The 22,593-nt window shown below is 38.3% G+C and overlaps 1 protein-coding gene across 1 annotated transcript in view; it reads right to left on the bottom strand.

Moving 5' to 3' along the window:
- Positions 1 to 22,593, bottom strand: part of CDKAL1 (CDKAL1 threonylcarbamoyladenosine tRNA methylthiotransferase) — a 414,385-nt gene that overhangs the window by 132,583 nt on the left and 259,209 nt on the right. Inside the window, exon 11 of the mRNA XM_084280398.1 lies at positions 7,630 to 7,775. Coding sequence (XP_084136524.1) covers positions 7,630 to 7,775 — 146 coding nt within the window. The remainder of the gene's footprint in view (positions 1 to 7,629; positions 7,776 to 22,593) is intronic.

Raw genomic sequence — 22,593 nt, 5'->3', positions numbered from 1 at the left:
GCTAGGTAGAAAACTGGCTGGATGGCCAGTCACAAAGAATTGTGGTGAAAGGAGTGTTAAATGCAGCTGGTGGCTGGTCACAAGTAGTGTTCCCCAGGGCTCAGTGTTGGGGACAGTTCTCTTTAATATCCTTATCAATGATCTGGATGAGAGGATCCAGTGCACCCTCAGTAACTTTTCAGACACCACCAAGGTGTGTGGGAGTCTTGATCTGCTTGAAGGTAGGAAGGGTCTACAGAGGGATCCGGACAGGCTGAGTCAATGAGCTGAGACCAATTGTATGGGATTCAACAAGGCCAAGTATCAGATCCTGCACTTGGGTCACAAAAAGCCCATACAACACTACAGGCTTGGGAAAGAATGGCTGGAAAGCTTCCTGGCAGAAAAAGGACAGCTCCCTTATAGCAGCCTTCCACTACCTAAAGGGGTCTAGAGGAAAGATGGAGAGGGACTGGTTACAAAGGCAAGGAGTGACAGGACAAGAGGGTAGACTTAGATTAGATATATGGGGAAAAAATCTGTAATATATAAGGGCGGTGAGAAACTGAAACAGGCTGCAAAGAGAACTTGTTGATGCCCGCCTCCCTGGCAGGGTTCAAGGCCAGGTTGGATGTGGCTTTGGGCAACCTGGTCTAGTGGAGTGGGTTGGAATTAGACATCTTTAAGGTCCCTTCCAACCCAAACCATGCTATGATTCCACAATTCTATGGAAGTGTTGATCATGGAAAACACCACAAAAAAACCACATGGCAAGCAGTGTGCCAGATAGCCAAGGCAGCCAACAGCATCCTGGCTTGTATCAGAAATAGAGTGGTCATCGGGAGTAGGGAAGCGATTGCGCCCCTGTGCTCAGCAGTGGCGAGGCCCCAGGTTGAGTACTCTGTGCAGTTTGAACTCATGACTGCAAGAAAAACATTATGGTGCTGGAGCACATCTGAAGCAGCACAACAAAGCTGGTGAAGGGTCTGGAGCAGAAGTCTGATGAGAAGCAGCTGAAGGAACTGGTGTTCTTTAGCCTGGAGAAAAGGAGGCTGAGGGGAAGACTTTACCGCTCTCTACAACTACCTGAAAAGAGGTTATAGGCAGATAGGTGCTGGTGTCTTCTCCCAAAAAACACGCAATAGAAGAAGAGGAAATGGCCTCAAGTTGTGCTGGGGGAGGTTTAGATTGGATATTAGGAAAAATTTCTTCACCAAAAGGTTTTTCAAGCTCTGGAACAGGCTGTTTAGGGAAGTGATTGAGTCACCATCCCTGGAGGTATTTAAAGGAGGTGTAGATGCAGTGCTTAGGGATGTAGTTTAGTGGAGGACCTGGCAGTGCTAGGTTAGTTGGATTTCATGGTCTTAAAGGTCTTTTCCAACCAAAATGATTCTATGATTCTAAATACAAATGTAAGTAACTCCATTTATTACAGAGTCCTCGAAACTTCAGAGAACCCATTTAACCACTATGTGTATACTCTTTAGAGTAAATAACTCATCATATAGCAATACACAAACTAGTAGTCCCAGTAGGAAAATGTCACATTATTTCAAGGCATATGATTTTTGTTGCTCTAAGATTTGAAATATCCTAATGAAAGTAATCGATTTATAAGTGGCCATCAACTTTGAGACCTCTTTACATGACCTTGTCAATCAAATGCAAGGCAGAAAGACTTACATATTTAGCAACTGCTATTACGTAAGCCCAAATTTAAATTTCACAACACTGAAAGACGGTTAATCCTGTGCTAAAAGGTGCCTGTACTCCATCAAAGACTATACCACTAATCACTAGGCTGAAGTTTAGACACAAACTTTAATCTATTTTTGTGATATGTCTGGTGAAAACCCCCACATTTTCATTTTTGGTGCTAATTCAATACGTTTTACAAACACTCAATTCACTTAAAACACACAAAAAAGGACACATTTGATAAAGTGATTAGTTCAGACTCCAGCTGCAGACAAAAGACAGAGTAAAGAGAAGAGTCTAGAGACTGGGGTATAAAATTACAGATAAGTACCAAATACACTCAGCAATTTCTTAGCAGAAAACGTCATAAGGATTTTAAACATGACATTTGCATTTGCAGTAGTTAGACTGACAGAACAGATGTACTAAAATCCATTAAAAAAGCCTAAATCTGAAAGACTTGCCACGGTTTCTTAGGGCCACAATTTGCACATCTGCAAAATGAGCTCAGCGATGCCGCCCTCTCAGAAACAAAAGTGCATTTTCAAAAAGAAAATGAAACATATTCATGCTGGGAAAAAAGCAAGGGAGCTGTTATAACCTACGTTATAATTACCTGCATTTTGAAATTGAGTAGAAGAATGTATGTAAAAATAGTAAATGGTTATTTTGAAGTTATTCTATTCATTGCCTTCACATTCTAGTTTCAATAACTGACAGGAAAAAGTGATAAAGACAATACTAGTCTGCCACAGGGCCCGGGATAGTTTCAAAAACCACAGGTTGTCTGCAATAGCTGCAAATTTGATGACGACTCAGCCCTTTATCTCTCAATGTGGAGTTAATATTCAGGAGATTACTACATGGACATCTTTCAAAAGAAACTTATTGACAGTTACAAATTATTTACAGTGTTCGGAATTTTCTTGATCATCCGAACAACAGTATTTAGAAAGAAGCTTGTGGGAAGATATTTCTTACCTGTTCACTATCTTAGTCAAAAGTTAGCTATTATAAAACTGAAAAAAAAACTTTCCAGCAGAAGACTTCTGGATGGCAAGACACTCTATCATGGAAGAAATACAGACAAAGATCACAATAAGTGCCTGAATTACCAACATAAACTTCTGTGGCTTGTGTTTTGATGCCCAGAGTAAGAACAAGGTGACAACAGAAGTCTAGAACCTGGGAAACAAATTACTGCTTGTGAAATTGCTGGGAAAGGCAGGAAAAGCACTACTGAAACTTATTGGGGAGAAGGATATATTGAGAAAGCAGACTATGAAAATTTTCACACACACAAATATTGCTGTAAAAACTAAGACTAACATGGATATACAGCATGATTGTGAGGAGACAGTAGCCGAGTCCACTTTGCTCACAGCTACAATATTTTACCCTGAAGCTGCCTGTCTAAACATCCAAGCAGATGCAGCCTGGAGCCACTGCAACAGGAGACACAAAAGTCATGGCAGATGAAAAGAAATACGAGACAGTCACCACTGAATCCCTCTAAATCCCTAACAGAATTAAAAGCTGGCCTGGGAAGCTGCTGATGCTACAATCTGTTGGCTTATAACTCCTTGTAAAGCAACAGGGAAGCAGAGAGCCCCCCTGAAGCCAACTGCCCCACACAGGGCTATGTAACACTTTGTCTCAATTTGGCCAGTATCTCCAGTTTCTGCAGACATTTAGCAGTTGTCTGCAACTTTTGGGAAACTAAGATTTGAGTTTACACCTATGTGATTAATCTCCTACCAAGCTTCCCATGCACTCATTTAGTTTTGACCTTTACTTTCCTTTCCCAACTGCAGGCAATTATGTATCTACATAAACTGAAGAATTGGTACTTGGTTACCAGTAAGAGTAACTGGGGCTAGGAGAGGCTTGCTAGTAGGATTTTAATGGAGAAGAGCACTGTAGTGCAAAAAAGAAGAGAGCTTTCTGCCTGGTGAAGTCATGTCTCTCCCCTCTGACAGCCTAAGTATTCTCGCTTTCAGATGATACTGGAAAGCTCAGTATGAATTATGAGACAATCTCAAGTGAGCAGCAGCATCCACTCACAACTAACACAGCGCTTCTTCCTCAGAGCACAAGCAAACTGCAAGACAAACCAAGCTTTTCCTCAGCATTATGCTATTTCCCAGAACAGAAAGGTACAGTGTCTCAGCCAAACTCTACATTTCCCTACTACTTCTGCTAGCCCAGAATTTGGTTTTACATTTCGCTCAGCAAGTGTCAGTAATAATGAAAGATTAATATAAACTTTGATGAACAACATCATCGCTTCACAAACTAGAGAGATAAGAGAACGTTGTACGGTCAAGAACAACAAACAAGAAAAATTGGAAAACATGCTACCAGTCTAAGGGGTTTGTAATGGATATGTATTCACACTGCTGATCATTTGAGCAATTACAGAATATGACATTCAGATCTCAGGTTTCTTTGACTGAAATACATTCCAATTGTTTGCTTCTATCATCAAAAGTAAATTTCAGGGGATTAAGTTTCAAAACTTTGAGATAATTAAAGCAGTCTTGCTCTTTTTGCAGCTACAAACATCACCTTTCAGAAACATAATTTATGCTGAATCTCAAAACCTGAGATCACTTAAAAAATAACCCACAATTTGATATAATGGCATCACAATTAAAAGACTTTCTGATAAAGGCTAAATTGGTCTCTGCATTAAACTTACTAAGCAGCGATTTCTAGAGATTACTTATTTAGTTGCAAACACAGTGAAATTAATATCTCATCCAGGAACCAGTCTTGCAAATACTCCCTCCAGACTACTGCATTAGTCCCTAAAGACTACAGACTAGGGCACTAGTCCCTACAGCCTATTTACAAGTTGTACAGGATCATCTTCTAAATTCATCAGTGCATCCTCATTTCCTTTATGATGCTGCTCTCTAGAACAGCTGACAAATAAACCCTCTGTAAATATGTATATACACACATTATACCTGTAGATCAGCTACTGACCTATCAACTGCACAACAACATTTTTCTGAACAGCTGAATTTACTGAAATTTCCATGCAAAAAAAGAGCAAAATGTCAAAGGAGGAATTTCTAAAAAAAGTATAAAACAAGACTTGTGTAGTCCAGAGTTTCAGTCTAAATGATTTGTATTTCTGGCTTTACAATCCATACAGTTTGCTACTGATCTTCATAATAAAGCAAAATTATTGTGACCTGGATGAGGAAAATGGCTCTAAAACCCAAAAATGTTGCATACCAAAAGACTGTACTAGAACATCAATATTAACTTTAAAAGTTGATTTATAGGAGTCCTGCCTGAAGGCAGTTCTCAAAGAAAAGAAAAAAGTCTAAGATGCCTAACTTCACAGTCTCAGAGGGTCTAGAATGCTCCATTCTTTTAGAAAAGTGAGTTACAACACAGAAAGTAATTGCTCTGGAGAACTTTTGGCTCTCTGTAAGGCATTCTGCGCTGACCAGGATACAAATACATCCCCACACTCAGAAAGAGATACCCTCTGCAATCACTCCTGGCTCTCCAGAGGAAGGAAAGTCATTTGTTCCTTCTTCTGGAACAAAAAAGGCCCAGAGTGTTTTGTTGGTCTGACTAAGAAAAGCACAATGCAGGAATCACTTTGGGGTTCCAAACCCAAAAGCTGGCATGGCTCATTCCTTTCCTTTTTCCCTTTGTATTTTACTTACTGTACTTCAACTTCTGTTTGCTTAGAATGTATGAACTCAAGTTACTAAGCACTTAACTGATAACCATATAATTCCTCAATGCATGTCTCTATTCTTCAGCAGGTCAGCCTATACAATTATTGATTTAATAGAGTTTTAGATGAAGATAATATCAGAACAGATGTCATGTTTTAGAGATGAAGGCGCCATGCTTTTGCATAGGAAGCTTCTAGATTATGTTATAGCCCCAGGAATAGAGAAAGGAGATACAGGGGATACTTTTGGTTTATTTTTCCTTTTTGATAAATGGAAGATGGAAATAATCCCTTTTGGCTATTAAAGAAGTTCAAACATACTTAATTTTAGCTATTCTGGCACTAGGTTCTGGTGTTGTCTGCAGCAATGTTAAGTCCTGGCCAGCTTTGCAATGAGATCTTTATGGGAATATCTATATGGGAATGTAATAGCTGGCTGCTGCCATAAGCAGAGAGACTACAAATGAAGACACTATGCTCTTAAATGCGAAAGAAAAAATAATTAGTTTTACAGATGTGCACATGTTCAAATATCTAAAACATTTTCTTTGCCTTGCATAGCTTCCTCATCCTGCTGCCATATGGTACAAGGAATTTTCCATCTTAATATTTGGAGACTGTTTTCCAACAGGAACTACTAGATAATTTGGTAATTTCTTAATAAGCAGGATAAATAAAGCTTTTTATTATTTAAAATTAAGACATCAAGCCAATTATTTCTTCCTTGTTAAGTTCACTACAAAAAAGCCAGCAGAAAAAGATGTATGTCATATATTACTGTATAGTCAACGAACAGCTGTTTTAAATTTGGATATTAAGTAATTCACTCTTTTCTGTGTAAAAGAGCTGAATGATTTAATAAATTCCCATATGCCCTGACATGTGCCAGCTTTACTAGGTTATCGAAAATCCAGCTGCTGTTATGATAATAGCTGCCAATGCTAAAACTACTGAAGAGAGTAATGAATCAGCTCAAGTCAACTAACACAAACTGACACAGTTGTCACTTAAGACATGTGATAATAAATTATAACTGTTAATTAAAAACAAATACTGACCCATATCACATGAAAATTAAGCGCCAAAAATTTGTGTGCATTGCCTAGGTTGGAAAATTAATGCCCAATCAACCAATCTGTACGAAAACAAGCAGCTCCATTCCATCAGTTGTCCCAAATGCATAGGAATGTCCTAAAAGCTACACGTACACTTCGCAAAATACATTCTGCTGTGCCGGTTTGCTTTTCGTTCTTACATACTGGAGTTCCCATACAGGTCTTGCATGGCGTGCTTTACAGAGCTAGACTGCTGGATGGTTCAATGATCATCAGAATTTTATCATGAAAATGTTTATCAAAATTTGATTCTTTGATGTACATGTATTTCAATACAATTTAAGAATCAAAGATACAACTCCATGACTCTTAATTCGTTAAAACACAAACTACAACAGAAAAGCGATTAAAGAGATAAAGTAGCTGAACAGGTGACATGACTATTTCTCCTGACATCTATTTTTAGGACAATTGGTGCAGAAATATCCATGAAAGTATATCATTATTAAATTCTAAAAGCTAAGAAAAGATTACCTTGGATATTAAAGTAATACTTGCAGTTACAAAAGCTTTGCAGGGGAATATAACTTTCATCCTCAGGTATGTATCACAGTATGATACACTCTTTTATTTCTCACTACTAGTTCTGTTTTTAAGGGAAATAATTTTGAAGTTATCCTAGAAATCATCAGTCCCACAAGCAAGATCAGAATATCCCTCTATTGATGTACATATACATCAGCTATAGGACATTAAATACTTACTAAAAAAAAACCCCACCAACAAACGAATCCATTCACATTTGCTGGAGCTGGATCATCTCCAGTACACAAAGTACACAATGCTGAAAAGCCACATTAAAGAAGACTTTAATAACTTTAACTTCAAGCAGTCTATATATAGTACTTTAAGCATAAAAAATTAATTTAAGAATCTATTATTTGAAAAAGATTAGGAATATATTGACAAATTAAAGGCACGGCATGCAGAGATTTAAGATGCTTATAAAAGCTCAAGCAAAGGGGCAAACCACATCAAGGGGCTTACAGAAAACTCAGAGACTTTGAAAGCTTAATGCTCATTCCTTTTCATACCTTAATGACAAAGCTGCAAGTAACTGTTTTCAGACACATGTTCTTGACATTGCAAAAAAACCCCAATACTGTTATTTTTTTCGAATACTGGTAGACTTACTTTTCTTTAAGGAAATCCACAACTTGCTTGAAGTCTGCCACGCAGTATTCTCTTTTCATGTCCATAAGCACACTGTCAGAGGCTGACTGGACTGGTATGTGCAGAAAAGCATATACTCTTGGATGATTGAGAATCTTTGCCATTTCCTAAGAGTTTTTTTTTTTTTTAAAAAAAAAAAAAAGAAAGAAAAAAAAAGAAAAAAAAGCTCTTTAAATCATTACTAAATGAATACACAAAACTCCTTTAAATTAATATATGAGATATTAGTAATAATACTTCTGTAACCCAAACAACACTGAGTTGTAGTGGCCCAGGTGAAACAGTAGGGACATGTGAAAGTATTTGGAAGGAATTTTGTTTTTTAAGAAAATAAGAAGAAAGCTATGGGATTGCATATCCTTTGAGATAGGTGTAACATTCTGAACTAGAGTTTTAATTATTCAATTAAGAGAAAAAAATCACAGGCAAAGTACTGTCAAAGTCATTGCTTGCAGACAGTGGCTATTTTCAAGTTCAGAAGATGGCAAGGGTTAAATGTTTTCCTGTCAGTCAAGTAAGTTCTCAGAAACTAGTATGAGAATGCCTGTAATTGGAGCATCCTTAAAGTTGGCCATTTGCTAACTAATACATATTTGGCCATTTGCAAACCTGCTCCCATACTGGTCTGAAATACATTACTTGTGTTACTTCAGAGATAAGCCTCCAGGAATTAAGTGTTTGGCTATGAAATGAATAGAATTCATCAGGGGGCAGCTAAAGCAGAGTGACAACTTGAAAAGAGCAAACTACAAACCAATCCCCAAATTAAAGCCAAACCAAACCCCCAAGTGAGGCTTGGCAGGGTGATGGGACATGAGATGTGGAACAGAATATGGTAGTCACATTCCTTTCTTTTCATTATTTACAGAATTAAGGACATACAGTTCAGCAAGAAAGTGCAAACATTTTTAGAAGTAGAGACAAAACAGCACCTAAATTGTGTCCAATATGGTACAATAACCTTTAACCTGCAAAAAGTAAGTGAACTTGGACAAAGAGCCACACATGCAACCAGGTCTTCCCTTTCTCCCTGCACAGTGAGCATCCACGGTGCTCTTCTGCCATGTGCCTCTTCGTGCTCCAGGCAGGCTCACTCAGACCATTTCTCCTGTTTTCTCTGACAGCATCGACATGCTGTCTGACAACACATACTGCTGCCAGACTTAGTTGGTACGTTGCAACTATTTATGAATTCTTTCCAGATCATTAATCAGCAATATTAGTCACGCATCTAGATTTTCTCTCGGTATTTCTACAAGGTTGGCCTAGATTGTTCAAAGAGAAGGGAAACACACTCGTGGCTTTCAACTTTCAGGTACCTGCCTTTCAAAAGCACTGATTTTCAGAGCAAGAAGGAAAAAAAAAACGCTCTCTCCACACACACCTTTCATCTGACAAACAAGCATACAGAACTCGACTCTCTCAAATCACTTTTGAAAGCAGTTTTGAAAGTTTCTGCCTAAGATCCTGTTGCTGCTGTGTGTGGTGAATCTGGCTCGCAGCGGAGGCTGCAGGTAACTGGCTCCATGAACAGAAAAGAAAGGCCACCATGCAACCAGGCAAATTATCTGTGTCCATGTCAAATGGAAGCATTTGCCTACGCTGCTAATAATTGCAGATGTTCAGCCAGAATTTATTTTCAAGAGGAAACAGCACAGAACAAGTTCTGCAAAATAAAGTAACAAAATGATGAAAACATTCCTTCTCTTTTAAGCTTCAGAAAACACTGTTAATGTAGCTTATACAAAACACCCTAGCAGTCACCTGTGATCTTTTTTGTTTATCGGTAATGTTTCTAAAATATGAGAAATGGCAAAAGGGCTGGAACCTATTATTCCACTCCAATGATCCAATCTTCAAAACCAGATTTATGATACAAGAAACCAATAAAAGCCAAGTTTCATAACAGCTTTCTGAATTTGTTAAGTTCTTGAAAACAACTCACCCTAAAACATAGATTTTTTTTTTCCTTTCTCAGTCCTCAAATGTAGCATCTTTTGAGTAACAGCCCCCTTCAACTTATGATCACGTTGCAAATTCTTTTTGATGGAAATAAAGTATTTATTAGAATTTCTACCTACAACAGTGTTACTTTTTCCCAGATTTTGTAATGCTGAGAAGCATTTGATGGGGGGGAGGGAGAAGAGATTTATATCCCCCAAAACCAGAGGAAATATTCCATTAAAAAAAATAAGATATTTATGATTTTGTTCCTTCCCCTTTGCCTTCAAACTAAACAGCATTTAGATTTTTCTAAGGTGTGCTTTTTAACCTTGAAACAGGTGCTGATTCTATGATAGCAGCTACTCTTAAACTGCCTATAAAACTAGGCACACATTGCAGTTCCACAGGAATTAAAAACCCCACGTAACTATCTTGTATTTACCCATGTTCAAGACACCATTCATAGTAAAGAATGAGAAACTACCGTGTTGTACCACAAAGTTGTGCTTTTTAAAGTCACAAGTGAGGAAATTCTCCAGTTATGTGAAGTTGTTTTCCTCTCTTCTTTGCCTTAAAAAAATGAGAATTTTGCTGCAAAGTATGGAAAAAGACACACAAACACAAAATTGTAAAAAACCAAAAAGTGTTTTCCTGTCTAGAGGATCTCCAAAAAACATGCAACCAACCCCAGCCCCACTAGCTGCTTATCTTGCAGTAACGTGCGGAATCTTGCTGGTCTCACACCTGATCTCCTTTAGAGGGATGTGACTAGGAGGGAACTTTCAACTATGCTCCCAGTAAGAGCAACTACACCAACGGTGTTCAGCAGCCATAAGTAAGACTCTAGTCAGAGCTGCTTCGTCTAGCTACCCCCGCATTTTAAGAAAAAGAAATGATATGTTTTCTGCAATGACTACTGCCAATATCTTTGAGGATTAAGCACTCAACTGTTGTCATTAAAAACCATTTTCCTCGGTTCTATACTAATAGGACACAAAATGCCTAGGATTAACTAACTGAACTTTTCAACTGTCACTGCAGGTCCCTGCATGCAGTAAGAGCCATGAAACTAAGCTCAAAAACATTACTGATAATTTCGTTTTAGAAAGATGCACATCAGCTCCTCAATACCAAAGAACATGCATTCTTTAGGTGGTGAACTGCTTGTCATACCTATCAGAAATGTACACACAACACAAAATATGTATCTGGAAAAAGCCTAATACAGCCCAGTTACTGTGGTCACAGATCTCAGGTATGTTCTGGACACTCAGCGCTCCTTCCAGAGAAGAGGAGGTTGCAAACATCTCTCTCTACTATGAAGTCCTTTCTTTGCTGACTTTCTATATCTAAAGCTTCACAAAATTAACTACATGGACTTTACGTTCTGAGGTCCAATTTGATTATATTCCTGCATTTTCAAGCATAGAATCTAAGGACCCAGTACTAAACTGATTTCCCATCAATAACTTCAGGATCATAATTATAAACAGGGTGAATTTATCAGAATACAAATTATTAGCACAAACCAAGCAAACACAAGACAAATACCTGATCACTCACAGTTTCTTTGTCATTTGTTTTCCAAGTACCACTACTGTTCTTAAATTTACCTTTTAGAGCCGTTCATAAGGAAACAGAATAATGAACTAAACAAAAGTGTTTTTTTCACCATTACTTCAGGAATCTGGACAAAACAATCTTCAAAACTGTGTAAGTGTTCAGATATGAATACCACACTCCAACCCACAACTTTAAGGTAAGACTGGTACAGCCGTACCTTCTATCCTCCCTACACTGAATTACTTGACCACATAGGCTTGATTAAATTACAGCTATGTGCTTATCAGTCATACTTACTCAATACTGACATATTTTCCCGCACCCCAGATTGCACACAGAATACGAGATTTCATCACTTAATAAAACTATTAGTTAATATCCCAGAGAGAACTTGAAGGACATCATGGGCAAATGCACGTACTTTACAGTGTCTCAACATTCTAAGCTTAACATCTGTTTTCTTTTGGGGTTTTATATATATGTGTATATATATATATTTTTTTACAAAGTACTTTGTATTACTAGCTATAATTATATATTTCACTTAGGGAAAAAAAATGCCATATAGAATTTTATTTCCAGCTGGAAATAATAAAGGAACAAATTTTTGAAATTATATGACTGTGAAAGAAAACTTCTGTCTTTAATCAAGACTGAAACAGCTGATTACCTTTCCTCCCATCCCCTGGAATCTAATAATGCCTACATGAACAAAAGGAAGCACTACAGAAAACCAACATTTCATGTAGGAATGAAAAGGTCAGAGTAGCACAATTTGTTTTAAGATGACTTTACAAAAAATCATCTACATTTGGAATCTAACAATGTATGTGAAATATCCTTTAGGATACTGATCACATAGGAAATATTTTTTTTTCTAGTTCTTAGCAGCTGTAGTACATTAGAACACAAGGCACATTGCCAGAAAGATTTTTATCTAGTCAGTATATTTTATCCCAGCAATTACAATACACAATTTTAACCACCTAACCAGAAAATCAATCCTTCTGTTTGTAATGACACCATGCGCAACCATAGAGAATCACAAAGACAATAAACATCAATATCTGTGCATCTTTATGTCAGTACCAGCAGGCTGTGCAGACAGCGATTCTTTCCCCTAACTGGAAGCAGGCAAAAATCCAGTACTTGAATTCTGCCTCGTGTTTGAGTCACAATGATCTGAGTAACTTGCTTCCTAGTGAAAGGATTTTTTCTGCTGCCAACAGCGAAGCCTAAAGAAATGCTCATCCATATGGAAACATGACAAAATGGCATTCCCTCAAAACTTCTTCCCCTTGTGGCAGATGTTAGCTTGGAATATGTCACAAGGGGTGTCCACTGACTGTTGTCTTTCAGAAGCCCAGTGGTGCCGCCACCAGCAGTCTGGATAAAAATCAAGTGGCCGTGGTCCATTTCATACATTCCTCTGCTGCAGTGCAGTTCAAGAACAGATGTGATCTAGTGATGTGGGCATGGCAATGATGACACACTATGATCAAGTCTGGAAAGGCCGTAACAGTTTTGTTAAAACTAACAGAGACCCTTCCTCCCGCTTCCCACCCCCTCATGAGTAATGGGGTTGTAAAGACCAAAGAACATGTAGGATGTATAATCACACACCTCCCCAGGGACACTCGTTGGAAGGCAATGCCTCCCCCTCATCTGTATATGAAGTGGGGGAGATTTAAGGAAGCCACTTGATAGACAAGCTTAGTGGCAGCCCATACCACATGTAATATGACATGACTTACGGGCAGGTCTTTATCCCAGCATTCTGCAGGACTTAGAAGCCCACACAATTCTGACCAATGTAATTTAAACCTGAAAATCAAATCTTCGGGTTGCCAGATGGAGAGCAAAAATCTGTTTTGTCATATGGGAAAAATGCCTTCTACATTACCAAACAAAAAAAAATGGTATTAGCTCAGGCCACCCTTAGAAGTGGATGCAAACCAGACTGCAAGCTGTGATTTGCTGATAGGAGAACAGGCCATAAGAGCCATATGCTCAGCCCTAGCTGCTCCCAGCTGTTCTCCTAGGTGTGGGATCCAGCCTCATAAAACAGACAAACCTAGCTAACTAAACTATTTTTTTGTCCCTCGTGGCTACATATTAAGCCTAATCCCTTAAAAAACAAACAAAGCCAAACAAAACACTTCAAGGTGCCTTCAAAAACTTGCCACGTCATCTTTTATTAAAAATGAGGACAGGTAACAGGATTTCTTGCAAAGTGACACTCAGATAACACCATAATACTGTATTTACTAGTTAAAGCTCAGGTTTGTTGTGTCTCTTCCCATAAGTCAGTGTGCAAACAAGGAAACACCCTGCACCAGATACTAGCTGCCTGATTTTCACTTTTAAATGCAAAAATATCAAGAACTCTCCTATTCAGTGAATCAGGACATATGTTTCTTTCCAAGATATGACAACCTGCACATACATGGTGTTCCCAAGAACAGAACGAGCCTCTGCGGAGTACCAGTTTTTGTCTTTGCTTGATAAAAAACAATAATTCCTGGTACAGATGTCCTAACCTGGGTTGCTGAAATAATTAATGATAAGGAAACTGGTATCCCTATCACAGCCTGCTTCCAATGTATAAAGTAGGCGTGACTTTAACATTGGGATTAGCATCTACATTGGGCAGATGCCGACTGCTTATTCCTCAAGTGTGTATGGAGCAGTGAACCCAAGTACAACATTCTCTGGAGATATTCAAGACCCCTCTGGACGCCTCCCTGTGTGATCTGTCCTAAGGAACCTGCTTTGGCAGGGGAGTGGGACCCGATGATCTCTCAAGGTCCCTTCCAACCTCTCTGATTCTGTGATTCTGTGATCTGAGTCTCTGCAACTGTCTCACTCAGACACCGCTGATTCAAGGACACGTTCAGCATTAATGCCACCACACCGATTTCCCCCAGAAATTGTGCACCTTCGGTTCCCACACCAGCTGCTGGCGGTGGCGTGGGTGGCAACACGCAGGAAAAGGCTCAGTGCTTTCAAAAATGAAAACGGTTGCTGTTGCTGCTGCAGTCATCATTACGTCAATCCCACAGAGATTATGTGGAGCTTCTGAGTGCTGTTTGTCCAGTTTCAAGAAACAGATTAAGGTAAAACATATGTTTAATTAATCATAGAATTCTATGATTCTATGATTAACTTTAAGGTAAAACGTATGTTTAATTAATGGCTGCAGTGATACCTTAATGACTCAGGGCCACCCAACCAAAAAGCTAATGCTAATGCTTTCTGAAATGATTAATTCTGATGTTCAAGAACATACACACCTTTTCATTTTCTCCATGGTGCTCCCTAATTTCTCATCATTAAGCACTCCTCAAATTTAATATTGTTTTCCTGAAATAAATTAATATTGTTCTTTGCAGTATGTATTAGAAAGACATATTGGGAAGTTCCCTAAAAAGGTGATTTATTCCAACAGCACACTGCTACTTTAAATAACTCTCCGTCTCAATCATATTTTACGCTAATAAAACCTTGAAAATGAATTAAAGCATGGAGAAGCACACGCTTACAATAGGCAAGCAGGGCTGTCACACTACCTTTTTGTCTTCAGAAACCTGGATGACTGAAATGGATTGCTAGTTTCATGCAGTGCCAGGAAGCTTCCCCATTGTTTCCCTCTACTTCAAACAAGCGAGTGCAACACCTAAAATTGCATTTTCTTTAGTGGGTTATGGTAGAAGGAAAATATGTAGGTTTTAATCAAAACCTGAACCTTTAGGCAAGTGATATCACTTGCTGTGTTTCGTAGATATCCAATTTGCTGGATAAAAATATTCAAAATAAAAATATTCAAAAACATAATGATAAGATAGGTATGGAATTTACATTCTTCAGCAGCTCTTATACATTTAACATAACTGAACTAATTGAATTCAAAGAGATTTTGTGTCTTTTCCCCAATTCACAGAAGTACAGAAATCCAAAGCCAATATTATGTGCAGTTTTATGAAACTTTCTAGAACACATTTTTAAAGAATAATCATCTCAAAAAAGCTCAAACTTTTAAAAAACAAATGCCAAAGTCTAATGAAGCAAGCAGTCTTACTGAAAATTATGGAGATAATGTTGCAAAGCACAGTGAATGTGACAACTCATCTATCAAAGAAAACAAAGGAGTTTATGCATCTAAACTAAACAGAAGTTTTTGGAACAGCACGGTGAGTAGCTGATAGAACTTTACTTATTGTAACATAAATAACTAGGAAAGTGAGATCTTATTTGTTTTTTTGATGAAGGCAGAAATATTAAAAGATGGCACAGTTTGTTATGCAAGCTATATATTTGACAATAGCTTCTACCCCAGTACCTTGAAGCTGATGGCAACTGCTAAAATTCTCACTCCATTTAGCAAAAAATTCAGTTTCACATACATGTACTACCCGTTCCTTGAACAATCCTCCCAATTAATAGCGAGTTTTATTTTCTGCTAGTAACCCAGCAATGAAGTATGCCATGTGTCTTCTGGGATGAGACAGTATTGTAAGTAATCGACAGACAACCTGACACTCAAGACAAGATTGAGAGTGGATCTGTCTGCATTTAAATACTCTTCATTCTTGTGATATCTAATAAGCAAGACAAACATTCATATGAGCAAATTATAATTAAGGTGCAGTTAGCATGCATGGCTTTACCTGGTCAAGCAACGTGCTACTTAATGTTAACCCCTTTTTGCAACACCAATTTTTATGCACAGATTATTAAATACAGCAGAGCACTAGATGCATGCATAAAATATTCTGTCTTGAAGAACTGAATCTTGTACAAATAAAAGCAGCTCTTTCTCAGTGTTTCTCAAAGCATTTTTTTCTACTGGTGTTACAAAGAATAGTAACTTCATTCCCAGCACCCCAAATATTCCGTTCTATATTATCTGGAAGCAAACCTTAACTGTTCATCAAAGTTCACATTATAGCAACATTGTCAAGGTTTTTAAAGACACTTGGGTTTCACAAATACAACACAAAACCTTCAAGAAGTGTAAGATGGGTTCTTATTTTGACTTCTATTAAGCTAATTCGTATTCCACCACCTGGCAGCAACAGGTCCCCAAGCATTTATGGACATTAGGACCCGGTGAGTCCAAGATCTAGCAACTCTAGACTACAGCAAGTGCTGTGACAGAACATATATCTCAAAGCACAGAAGAGATTAATCCCTTTCCTAACCCCATAATATGCAAATGTATATTCCCTCTGGGGTGAGTTCACCACCGAAAAAGTTCCCATGACACTATGTTGTGAAGAATAATTTTAAGGAAACGCGCTGTATCTGGAAACCCCAAAGACAAAGGATACTTTAAGAGGAAGCGAAGGACAAACCAAGTATCTTATCACGAAGAAAGAAAAAAAGAGAGATGGAATACACAGAGGAAGCAAAGATGTACACACAGCCTCCACAGGACAAATAAGCATATAACATAATTCCAAGAAAATGGTAAGCAACCCTCCCCCACATTGGGTTTATGTTTTGTTCTTTTTGCTTTCTTTCTTACAAGCCCAGATGCAATTGCCCCTCTCCTCTTTCCCCCAGTATCTAAGATTTCTTTCAATGCTACTGCAAGACAAACACAGTTTGCATAGAGACAACTGTGTAATTGCAGCAGAGGAAAGTTGTATGGTCCACTGACTACAAAACACTACAAAACTCACAGTAATAAGAGGTCAAGGGCTTAACTATTCATTTATTTAAATGTATGCCACAGTTTTCAATTTTTCTGGTCAAATCAACAGATTTTAATTGGCACTTTCAAATGCAGCAGTCTATGAAAACAACAAAAATAATACTAGAAACAAAGCAAATACATGCCCTAAAGGCCCTTTAATTCCTGAAATCATGCTGCCCTTTTATTTGCCATTGAAGAATGTGTGCATATTATCCCCTCTTTAAAGGCGTTTCACATCAGCTTACACTCTTGCTCACTTGAAACTCCAGCTTATGCACGATGCTCAAAAGCATTTGGGGGGCTGAGAGGAAAAAAAGCACAGTATGGAAAAAAGAGAAATGAATCAGTAATTTTACTCTACTAGGTATCTATGGGCTGTGTCAGGGCACGTTTGGTATCAGCCTCAATGAGGTTAGGGAACATAAACACCTAGCTGACACGAAAAATCAAAGCAAAAGAGCAAAGAAGTAGCATTGCGACTCGTGGCACGCTTGGCACACCTTCCGCATTTAAAGACGCTGCCGCCATGCAGACTCCATCTCAGCGGCTGATGTATCACTCAAATGTCCTGAATTAATAACGGAGATAAAGCCCACAGATGGCATATGGTATGGTTGGAGACAGACTCATTTTGACAGGTGACAAAGACGACTACTCATCTCGTCATGTGAAATTAAGCACTTACGGGAATGGCAGGTGTGAACTGCCTCCTTTATACAGATTTGGAAGCATCCCATCACTCACAGAAAGTGCAGCGCTAAAATCCCAGACAACTCTGGAAGTGCAGTTATGGTTAAATCTGCACGGGAGGGAAGCTAAGGCTGAGCTGAGAGGCCCTGCCCTGCCACAGTCTGGATCATCTGCATTCCCCTCTGATCTGGGCAGAGCCCCGGGTAGTGAACACAAAAATGAACTTGGAAACCTAAGGAAAAGCGAAATATATTCATGGCAAAAATTAGTCTCTAAAGCTATGCCACTAACATTAATTCATTTCAGCCTCCTATACATTTGGCCTCATTTTTGACTTTTCAGACTAACTCCCGTTCACCATTTACCTACTACCACTGAGTTTTCCCAACCCTCCCCCTCCATTAGTCACTGCAACTGGATGTAAAACACTGCCTAACTAGAACACTAGCCAATAACTCCATAATATGATTACAGAATAAATGCCTGGAGGTTACTTCTAGAGCAGGATGTACACCTTATGTCACTTTTGGTACATGTTGATACTATAGGGCGATAGCATCTTTGCCATCTGGCAGTCTGTGTAATTTGAACAGTAGCTCTATGCAAATACATATGGGTAAGAGTACACAAGGTAACTGCACACATGTGCCTTCAGGACTGTAAAATGGACCCTAATGTTAACTTCTTTCTTCACCTTTAACATTTTATAAAATTAAAAAAATAGTATCCAAGGTAAAAGCATTTTTCCTTGATCAAAGTTCATGTCCATTAACTAAAATTTTTGGCCACATACATAAAATCCCAAGATTTCCTCAATGCCATGAGGCATCAACATACTAAAAGACACTGGACAAGGGCACATATCTCAAAATCTTGATTTGAGACTTCAGACAAGCAAGCCATATCTGTCACGATGTGTACATTCACACAGACTGCTCAGACTGTGAGAGCACCCGTTGGAAAACAATACTATTTACATTGGTTGGCCAGATTTTCTCTAGGAGGAAACCAGGAAACCTGAGGATGCCTTCTGCAAACTCCAACTTCTTTCTCGATCTTAGTACCAGGATTGAGACAAACAATGTTGGGGTGTCTGCTTCAGACTTTCTATACCACATCAAACAACCCTCTCTGTCGTATGAGCAAACCTCAGGCAGGAGACGTCACATTAGCGCTGGCTGTGATCACATTAACGTGCTAGTTGGAAGCAACAGTGAAATCATAAACTGCAATTTCCCATGCTTCCCTTCCAGCCCTGGGTTTGTTCAGTCTGGAGGGTGACTTTGGGGACACACACACACACACACAAACTAAATTAACTTTGGAGGAAATCAGAGCAGTGGCCATACTCCAGGTTCACAGCAAATGTGCTCCAAGCTCTTGGTGGGAACAGAGGGATTAAAATCAGTGATCTGCCTTTGAAACAGCTTTGGACCATGGTTAGTGGGAAAGTTTGGTTAAGGGGATTAGATTTATTTTGAAGTAAATACTCCAAAATGCAGATAATGTTGTTATAGTGGCTTTGCTATGAAATTCTGTGATTTCCTGATCTGCTGTTATTACTCTGTACTGCTCACTAACGTAAGTACAGACATCATCTGAAGCTGAAGAAAATGGCAAACAAATTGCTTATTTTAGATTATACCCAGACTAACTGTGGTAAAGTCCTTCTTTCCTAATGGTTAGCTCATTATACAGCATATCAAAAAGTGTTTAATAATTTGCATGACTACAAAAACCCACATGGTTTTAAATAATTCTTTCTTTACAAACAAGAAGGCCCAACTGAATGCAGTATTTATCTCTGGAAAACATATGGTTGCTTTCTATCCCAAAACAGTTCATGCTACCAGCATCTGTAAGCACAGAATGCATTATTACCACTGTATTTAACAAATAAAACCTCAGAAGTCAGACTTTAAACTGACTCCCTACCTATAACAAACCTGAGCTTGAACAACCACTGGCCCAGGCCCCCACACCTACCAAGCCTTCCAGCACGAGAGCCTAAAGGCCAGTCACAAATACCTGCAGTTTTCCTTCGTCCCCTCCTCTGTCCCACCACTCCTGAGCAAGGGAAGCTCTCCTCCTCCTCCTCCTCCTCCCTATCTTGCCATGGCCTCCAGCATGAGTCAAACAGCAAGAGCTGTTGGCCAGCACTTCCTAGTGGATACCCGGAAACTGATTCCCAGATACAGAGGCAGATGAAACACTACTGAGTGGTATTTTCTATTCCTCTATCTTCACTTCCTGGGAGCTTGTGAGAGCAGGCACTATATTTATGAGTGGAAAGACTCACAGGGCTGACACCCAGCCACAGACTTGGGTGTAAAGGAAATGATGCTGACAGTTTAAATAGATCTGTGGTCATAATCCTATCCATTGTACTCTTCCTATGCAGACAACATCTCAGAGTATGTTTATAAAATTATTTGTTTGAGGGAAAAATAAGAACCTGCAATCACTTTTTTGGCACCTAAAAATAACTTTCCATCTATAAGCAGTTTATCAAGCTGCTCATCAAAAAGTTGGCTAAGTATCCTTTAATAAAGGAGAAAGCTCTCCACCCGTATACAGAAAATCCATATAGTATAAAAAAGGTGTATCATTTTAGTTGGTGGACACAATCTATTTTCTTGAGTGCTATCAAGACACTAATATGTATCTGAAAATACCTCATGTCTAAAGATTACAGTACCACATCCTGAGATCAGATCCACCTGATCAACACAAACAGTATGAACTGGCCATATTACAAGGGACTGAGGTGTGGGACAAGGGGAGAAAAACCCAACAATGAAGATGCCTCCCCTCTGTGGGCAGCTCCACATGCTGCTAGAACAGTATGCATAACTTAGGCTTCAACTGGATACAAAATAATACATTTTAAAAGTTTTAGTCCTTTACTCAGTCATATTATCCAAAGGGGGAACTTCTTTCCTCATTCACTGAGGAATTAGCACTGTCACTGTGGTCTGAGCAATTCCTTGCTTCCACTGCAGCTGTGCCACTCACAGTAGTAATCTGCACATCCCTCTTCTTTGTATTTCCCATCCTCTCCCGTTCTGACAACTGAAAGGTACAGCATCTCCAGCAAACAGTAAAAGAGACCCGTCACTTCCAAGCCAATGGCTTTGAATAACCAGAGATTAAAATACATGGCTATCTAAGGAAAACAAGCACTTGTGAAATGTTTTAAAAACTCACATTTAAGTACAAAACCAGTTCTAGTGATAGAGGGATTAATGCAATACCACAAATCAGCATTTTAAAAATGTATGTAAATGTCTTTGGAAACTGGTATTTTTAAAGCATTTAGTTTACAACTGGGTATTTCTGGAGAAAGCAAATGTTGTTATATAACCTTTGTTAATAGCTTTGGAAGTTATAAGAATAAGACAGACATAAAACTGGCCAAGCCTTTTACCTGTACATAAATGCCAATAAATATGGCAAAACTGTAAATGAATCAAAATCATTGCTTTTTGGCTGATCCTCCAGGGAAGCTCTGTCCAGATCTTAAAATTAATTTATGCTTTTACGTGACTGCTGTTTCTCTATGCCACTTACCAGACGTGTTCATTACTAAAGTGAAATAAAGCCTTGCCTTGCTTTATGTACGTACAGATGTATGCAACTGCTGAAAATTTCTGATTTTAAAAAGAATAGAACATGAATGGAACAACAACATTTCCTTTCCAATGGATACAAAAAAAGACACATGATTTTACCACGTAATTTTTTTCAAAGGCAGCCAAACGTTATGTTAATTAGCAACAGAGCTTGTAACAAAATAAATTAATAAAATGCAGCACCTTTAAAAAAAATCATGAAAGATGCTTGCAACCATACCTTTCTTACAAGATAGCAGAACTACATCTGGATTTTATCCTAATCAACTGACATAAAGGTTAATCAACTTCTAGTTTCACTTATTTTGTTTTTTAAAAATAAATCACAGTTTTACCCTTTCCTCAACTGAAAAGTTAAAAGCACATTCCCCATAAAAAGTTTATTTTGTCTGGTGCAAATGTATACAGGAGACTGCTAACATTCCCTAGTGATCTTTCAGATACAGGTCTGGTAAGCTGGGAAGAGAGGACCTACACAAATATGCAGAAGGCAAAAAGAAAAAAAAAAATCACAAATTTGACAAATAATCAAAATTATTTCACCAAATTACAAGCTCTAATTCTTGGGCCCATATGAAACACAGAAACGTGATTTAATAATCCCTAAAAAGACATTATATAAACTGAAAGTTCTATGAAACACCAAAGAGGACAAGTGATAGCAGATGTTGCTATTGCACAAAAGGGCCAGTCAACATGTAATGCATATCCTGCATGGGAACATTAAAGATAAACATTTTTAAGAGGTTTCATGAATTCCTCTCCCTCTGTCATTATGCTTAAAGCTTCCTTTTTAAAGATATTGGAGTACTTTTCCTGAATATGAGTCAGGTCAAAGACAGTCCTGCCTACAGCACTTTCGAGGAAATTTAGAAGCAGGAAGATTAGAGATCATGAATCAAAAGCATTCACAGATTTGTGACATATTCACACCCACTAAGATGGCTACTGATTGAAGGAAAGCAATATACTGTCCACCTTTCTCAGATAATACCGAATTATGACTACTGCATTGGCCCTTAGCTGGGCAGAGCAGTTTCTTATTTCCAGCAATCGACTAAAATTATTTTTTTTTTCAAGAAAAATAGAGCTTCTGAGAGTGCTCATAAGATGAGCAGCAGTGACAAAAGCTGCAGTCTCTGCCAAAACACTTTTAATAATGTGAGTTAAAAATGAAGGAAAAGATGCTAACTGTGAATGCTGCTAAAAGCTTGATTTGCTTTTGTAAAAGATGCTGAGAAATGTTAAAATTCAAAAAAAAAGAGGAGAAACTTGTGACAGACATGAGACTTTGCAATAGAACACAAAGTTTTAAGAAACACAACTAAAGCACTTCCTAAAGGTTTCTTTTTCAGTGTAAGAATATATACTGTGTAAAAATTCAGTATAAGAATATAT

This window comes from Gallinula chloropus, assembly GCF_964237585.1.
Source record: "Gallinula chloropus genome assembly, chromosome: 2".
NCBI lineage: Eukaryota > Metazoa > Chordata > Aves > Gruiformes > Rallidae > Gallinula > Gallinula chloropus.
The sequence above is the reverse complement of the archived record's forward strand: the minus strand, read 5'-3'. Positions and strand labels throughout refer to the sequence as shown.